The 7075-nt window shown below is 24.8% G+C and overlaps 1 protein-coding gene across 2 annotated transcripts; it reads right to left on the bottom strand.

Annotated features, from left to right (window-relative positions):
• Nucleotides 1–340: 340 nt before the first annotated feature.
• LOC140667657 (uncharacterized) lies at nucleotides 341–4746 on the bottom strand. Of its 2 annotated transcripts, XM_072895793.1 has the most exons (9): nucleotides 4671–4734; nucleotides 4359–4559; nucleotides 3074–3200; nucleotides 2399–2492; nucleotides 1984–2099; nucleotides 1292–1525; nucleotides 947–1152; nucleotides 774–842; nucleotides 341–709 (listed from the first exon to the last, which is right to left on the bottom strand). In XM_072895793.1, the coding sequence occupies exons 2-9, from the start codon at nucleotides 4381–4383 to the stop codon at nucleotides 561–563; spliced, it is 1020 nt and encodes a 339-aa protein (XP_072751894.1). In that variant the 5' UTR covers nucleotides 4384–4559; nucleotides 4671–4734; the 3' UTR covers nucleotides 341–560. The 2 variants fall into 2 exon arrangements, with proteins under 2 accessions (XP_072751894.1, XP_072751893.1); XM_072895792.1 differs by having other exon boundaries at nucleotides 4359–4746.
• Nucleotides 4747–7075: the final 2329 nt, after the last annotated feature.

Here is a 7075-nt window from a genome sequence, read left to right as displayed (position 1 = left end):
AAAGAAAACATTTTAAATAAATTACATATTTTATATGTAATATCTTATAGACGTGTACTTATTTTGTACAATATAAACATTATTATTATTATTATTATTGTTATAATATATCGATATAAATTATAAATTATTTTGTAAATTATTGATTCTTTTATATTTCAATTTTAACACATTTTTTAATATATAAAATAATGAAAAATGAGAATTCATTTCTAACAAATATATATACTTTTGTTTAAAAAAAAAAAAGATAATCCTTTTTTAAAATCTCAAAAATGCCTCTATCTAGAGTAAAACTGATTGTGAGATAATTATAGAATATCTTTTTTGAAACTAACAAAATAATATAAGACATATTTTAAGATTATTATTTATAGACAATGACAATGTTTGTCATTAATCCTGTTTATTCCTCTTATTAGTTTAGTTTTTCTATATTAAAAACCTACCGTGTTAAAAAGTTAACTAAATTAAAAAAAATTACTACCACTAACCATGCAACCGTTAGCTTTCATAAATGCTCAAGTCTCTTTATATATAGCTTCGACATAATCGAAAAATTATTTGTAATTAGGATAAAGATGGATTCGAGTGTTTTTTCTTCCAAATGACAGCCATGCAAATATAGGTAATGTCATCACACTCCAATACATGAGCATCGTTGTAAAATTACAATAAATTCTTACTGCCATTCCAACATAAGGTAAAACTAGAAATATGATAAACGAATTAGCATACCATAAAGTGATAAAATATCTGTGATTGATACTTACAATACAATTTAAAAATTAAGTCACGGTATTTCATATTCAACCAACTGTACCATCCAAGCGGCGCCTTGTCTAAAGTGAATGATATTTAATTGAATGTTTATTGTATATATATATATTTAAATATTTTATATTATTTAACTAGTAAAATAATAAAATCGAATTTTCTCTTTTACATTCGATATTGTGTAGTCGATATGTTAATGCTAACAAAGCATCTTTATTCAAAGTGATATCTATATGTCCCAATGCATCTAATACATTTGATGTTAAATGGTAAAAGTCTGACGAAACATTGTTCAAATAATTCGCGAATACATTGTTGACAATCTTCTGACACAATTCGCGAGTTTCTATTGTGCTCTTGCGACATATATTTAATCTGTAAATAAAAACAATTACATATTGTATATACATGTATATATATATTTTTTTGTTTTTTTAAGAAACTATATGACAAAACATTAGATTTAAGTTAATTTTATGTAAAATTCATCTTTTGAAATTGCCATATCCATTACATATCGGGAATTCCTATTATGTAGCCTATCACACGCCAGAAATGATTAATTCCTTCTTCTTCTTTTAATTTATTACACAAACCGAAATATTTAGACAGAATAAAAATGTATGCTAATAAAGCGCATTGTGTGAATGCCATATCTCTCTGAAGAATCCCTTTGAAATTTGCTTTTTTTGATATCTTGGTGCTCATATTATGTCTCCAGCGAATTACATTTATTGTTTTATACCAACTAAAAATTGAATAATTCGGTAATTCATTAAACATAATATATATTGTATAATTTTATATATTATTTACAAACAAAGTTTTTAATATTTGATTAAAAGTTTAGTTTGAGTATATTTTATTGCATTTTACATTTTATTAAATGTACTAATACTAAAGCATTATTTACAAATTAATAAATATATATTAAATACTAATGCCATTAAATTTTAACATATAGAATTTTTTAATTTGTATTTTAGTTTTATTAATATAAAATTATTTTAAATTAGTAAATTAATATCGTTTCTGTGTGTTATTTTCTTTTTAGAAAACACAAAAATATATATTTGAAAAATAGAACTGCAATGATTTTCTAATTCAATAACTGTTAATAATAGATATATTTTAGATAATAAAATATTGCTTAATATGGATTATAGTATACATAAAAAGAACTACACATTTCTAAAATAAACTTACTTGGAATGTACATCATTTGGATCGCACATAACTATGTTGAATACATGCAACTGTGATTCAAGGTGTCTTTTGAAAGCGGCGCAAGGTGTACTGCTTCGATTTGTGCACTTGAGAATCTATTAAAAAATAATAAAATCCATTTTTTTATTCCTTTAGAAATACTATTTCGTTACATATTTGTAACAATACATTTTATTTAATAGTAATAAATTATTAAATATGTTGCAATTTATATAATTCCATTCTTTTGAATGAAGATTATTATAATATTATTAAATATAAAGAATATTAGTCATTATTCTAAAATGATCATTTCGCTTATTTTAAGAAATGTAAGGTATTATTACAAATGTAGGATATTAGTACAAAATTATTAGTACAAAAATATTAGAACGAAAAAATGAAACTTGAATACCTGCTGTATAGTTGGGACTGCTAAGATTGTAACAAGTCCGATTACATAAGTCATTTCTGCTAGCAACATGTTTCGCTTGTAATAGTTTTGACCCCTAAAATTGGTTACTTGCAACTTGTAAATTTAATATAGACAATGCTAAATCAAATATAAATTGATAATAATTTATTTATTGCTAAAAGTCGACTTTTTAATTTTAGGAACTTCTTGATTTGATATATTACTTGATATAATTTATATTTGTTAGAAAAATATAACACAAAGATTAAATTAGTTCAATTATATTTTTATTTTTGTTAATTGATTACTATTTCTTTATATCTTTCTTTATATAAAAAAAAACTTAAGATATAAATAACACTACCATGATTATTTTTTTATTTTATAAATCTCGAGGCAACACATAATGTGTGTCTTATACATAATGTAAAATTATATTATACATGTGATATGTTGACGTTTTTTATTGCATATGTAATCAATCAAATCATACGCAAAGTACTTTGTGTTAATTTTCCGACATATTAATGAAATAATGTTTCATGAATCCGAGGGAAAAAGAATCACGTATATTTCTTATATCATGAATCAATATATGCACATATTCATTATTGCCTCTCATTATATGTATATATTAGAATTTCAGCGTATTTTTGTCATATATGTAATACTTACTCTTTGAATAGTTTTTCATTATACCATTCTGGAAAATCATTGAAAGTTATATCGGTTAATTCTGGATCAAGTACATTGTCATCCTCAATTATTAATTTGAGATGTTCGTCCACCGTTGGTGCTTGCACTACAATATAATAAATAATTAAAGTCAATACAAGGCGTCTTTGAAGTTGGCACGACATTTTACAAATATTAAAAAATACTAATGCGTCGTCTACAATGGCAGCAAGTATTGAAGTACAGAGTATAGAGTAAGCAGTAAGCAGTGCAAAATAGGATTGTTTCATTTCGTTACTCCCGATGAAATGACCAAATCCCATTTCGTACTGCTTACTGCTTACTCTGTACTCTGTACTGCTTGCTGCCATTGTAGACGACGCATAAGACTTCTAATAGCACTTTTCATAGTTCTACAGTTTCTGATAAAAATTGAAAAGAGTTCCGCATTCCATACATTAAAAAATAAAAATTGAAAAAATGCCGTGCTAACTTCGCGAAATTAGCACGACACTGTTCTCTCTAAAGTACTAAAACGAATTGAAAATTATCATTTTTTACAAGAGTTCCCCATAGTTCTAATTGAGATTCACATATATATACATGTTCAAATTGATATTCCACCAATTAATTTTTAAACAATTTTTGACAATTTTTAACAAAGAATAATATTATTATAATATATTTATTATATAATATATTTATTACACACACATATATATATATATATATATATATATATATATATATATATATATATATATAGGTGAATTATTTATTTCTAAACAAATTAAAAAATTATAACACTCTAATCAGTAATTTACAAGAAAAAAGTACACAAAGATTGAAAAATATGATTTTATAGGAAAATCTTTCAAAGATTTTGAGAACATTCTCATATGTTTTTTTAGATACTTATTATTAGACATATCTAAAAATTATTTTCTGTAGTTCAAAATGTAATGCAGGTAATTCTCTACTTCCTTTAAATAATAAAAAAAGATTTTGATGTATACTTTAATAATTTTTCAAGTGCTCTAAAACATATATGTATTCTATCACTGTGTTAATTTAAAAGTTAGAATAAATATTAAAAAATATTAAAAAATAAGACACTCACATACAACATACATATAATATCCATTAATATCACTAATTCAAACTTAAATTAGATATTTAAAATTATAGAATTTTTAAAGTAGATTTAATCTACATCATTGCTTTGATTAATAATGAATCTTGATTAAAATGTGATTTTTTTAATCAATCTAAATTATTGTCTTACCATCATCAATATGTTTCCTTTCCATCTTGTGCTTCTGTCTTTTTATTGAAAGTAATAATTACAACAAAATAATAATTTTTCGTCTTACGTTAAATACATATAACATATAACATATATTACGTTATGTGTTACGTAATTTCTTTCAAAATAGGGAGCGGAATACGTCTTCAATATGCACAATACAATGGTGTATTCACTTTGCTACAACGTAATACGATATTATAGTTTAATTACTCATATTGTTCGTGAAATGATTTTGAGAAATATAATTTTTTATTTTGACATATATTTGAGAATGAAAAATTATATTACACAGTAAACTTATAAGTTACAGCGGAGCAGTGTCTTGTTATAGGTCATATTACAAACTGCTCGTCAAAGTGAGAGGCTTATGAGTGGAAACTTATTAATCTTCTTCCCTCTTTAGTTTTCTCTTAATTCTTATTATTAATTATGCATACAGGATAAAAATAATATGCTTTACGTTCTATTTTTCATTTTTTTTACGCATAATTACAAGGCACATGAATAATTGAGCAGTAATGTAAGATCATTTTATAGAGAAATAACACTAGAATATAGAATAGAACATTTTAAGATTCCTTGGTTTTTTATTGCCATATTAATTACATATAAGTGATTTCATGTTGGTTTGCAACTTTACATGCGTAGCAAAATTCACTTATGTCCAGTGTTTTTAGTGTGTGACAAAGTTTATAATTATATGATTTATGTAATTTTGTATTGTTCTTCACATGAGATTTACTTTTGTTTACATGTTAATCTCGCTTTGCATTAAAAATTGCAAATATGAAGTATGGAACTATACAGCTCGTCACAGCATACTGAAAGCATCGAGTAATCTCGTTACGCGTAAGAAGTTGTAAACTTATATGGACTCGAACGAATAATAGACTTCGTCTTACCTGAAAAATTGTAGACATAAAGTTTCCTATACGTTTATTTTTTACTTTTAATTAAAAAAATTTTTGAACATTACAGATGAAGTCGTGTGAGTTTGCCTAAGTGTATGTGTACATATGTTTGTGTGTGTTTATGTAATTTGCGTGCTAATATTTATATAAATTGTAAACTTTTTAATATAACTGTATAATATTTAATTTTTTACTGACAATCTATTCAAATCTTATACATAAACTTTTATTTAATAATTTTTTACATAAACTTTTAGTTAATAATTTTTTCAATATATGCAATAAGTTAATTAATTAGCTGATTAGAAAATTAATATTTTGACTGAAATCATCAAAAGACTTATCAAAAATGAAGAAATAGGAACTAAAGTCAAACACGTACTTTTTATTTATTTCTTGAAGCTAATCTAAAGAAAGGCTCCAAACATTCATACGTTATAATTAAAAAAGATTTCTAAGGCAAGATTTATACAACATTCATATAACAAGAGTTATTTGCTTCTACTATTCCATTCGGCTTTAATTAGCTTATTAATTTAATTTTTTTTTCATTTTGTATATGTAATATATTAGAACCTTTTTTTGTTATTTGTTTTTAATAAATAATGCTCAAACAGCTACAACTTTTTAAATGTTGCTCATGATTTTGACAATAAATGTCAAAGTTAAAGTTATCAGAGCTGACTCGCTTAATTAAAATATTATATAATATATTTATTATACATACATACACACACATACACACACACACACACACACACATATATATATATGTATATATATATATATATATATATATATATATATATATATATATATATGGGTGAATTATTGAAGGTATTATAAACTAATTTTTCTGAAACTGAACAAAATATGAACAAGATAATAGTTTGTTTTTCGGTGATTATTTGGCATCGGAGTGGCCATTGTGTGATAAATTATTTTTAAGAGAAGTTAACATTTTAAAGCCGTTAAAATTATTTCAAATAACTTAATTTTTTAAAATTAACAACATGTACATTTTATTACATACAACTGTAATACGTCTCTTGATGAATAAAATGGCTATATATGTATATTATAGTTAAGGTCATATTAAAGTTACAATGAAAAAATGCGAAATGGCAGGAAATGTTCAATTCTTGTTAAGTCTTATTAGCTAACAAACTTTGAAATAGCTTGATGATTGATGACTTTTTAATGATTAACCTTTAGACTGACCCAAAGCCACTTTTGTGGGTTTGAATGTTCTAATAAAATAGTGCTATATTTAATAAATTCTAAATGTACTAATACATACATATGTGTATGTAGCAAGTATATAGTGTGTGTATTTGCATGTGTATCAAACAGTTGCTCAAAAATAAGATTTACATATCTTAAGATAATACAGTCGGAACTCTTATCCTACGACATTTTCGGTCTGGAATCTTCCCCTTAAACCTCTGATCCTACGACAAACATTTGAGAGTGAGGGTATAATTCCCTTTTCGCTGTCGTAGCATGAGAGGATTTTTTGTCGTAGGATAAGATGTTTCGTAGCATAGGAGGGTCGTAGGATAAGAGGTCCGACTGTATATACAAATCGTTTTTACAATACACAGATATAAAATTATTCATTAATATATTTTCAGTAAGCTGGCACGACACTAAAAGAACCGTACAACAGCTTAAAATGAGGCAATTCCGTTACCTTGAAAGTCGATAGTTAAAGAGCTGCAATAAAATATACATGTCAATATATAGGGCAAGAAATTAGGAAAGCTGGAAAAGTTTGATACG

This window comes from Anoplolepis gracilipes, chromosome 7, assembly GCF_047496725.1.
Source record: "Anoplolepis gracilipes chromosome 7, ASM4749672v1, whole genome shotgun sequence".
NCBI classification, from domain to species: domain Eukaryota; kingdom Metazoa; phylum Arthropoda; class Insecta; order Hymenoptera; family Formicidae; genus Anoplolepis; species Anoplolepis gracilipes.
This window is presented reverse-complemented; position numbering and strand designations above follow the sequence as displayed.

Excerpts from the sequence above, each read along its gene's own strand:
- LOC140667657 (XM_072895792.1), bottom strand. The coding sequence starts at position 4,383 with ATGGAAAGGAAACATATTGATGATG. Across the intron at positions 2,100-2,398 it reads CAGTCCCAACTATACAGCAG|ATTCTCAAGTGCACAAATCG; the intron begins GTATTCAAGTTT and ends ATTTTTTAATAG. Across the intron at positions 1,153-1,291 it reads ATAATAGGAATTCCCGATAT|ATTAAATATATGTCGCAAGA; the intron begins GTAATGGATATG and ends TTTTATTTACAG.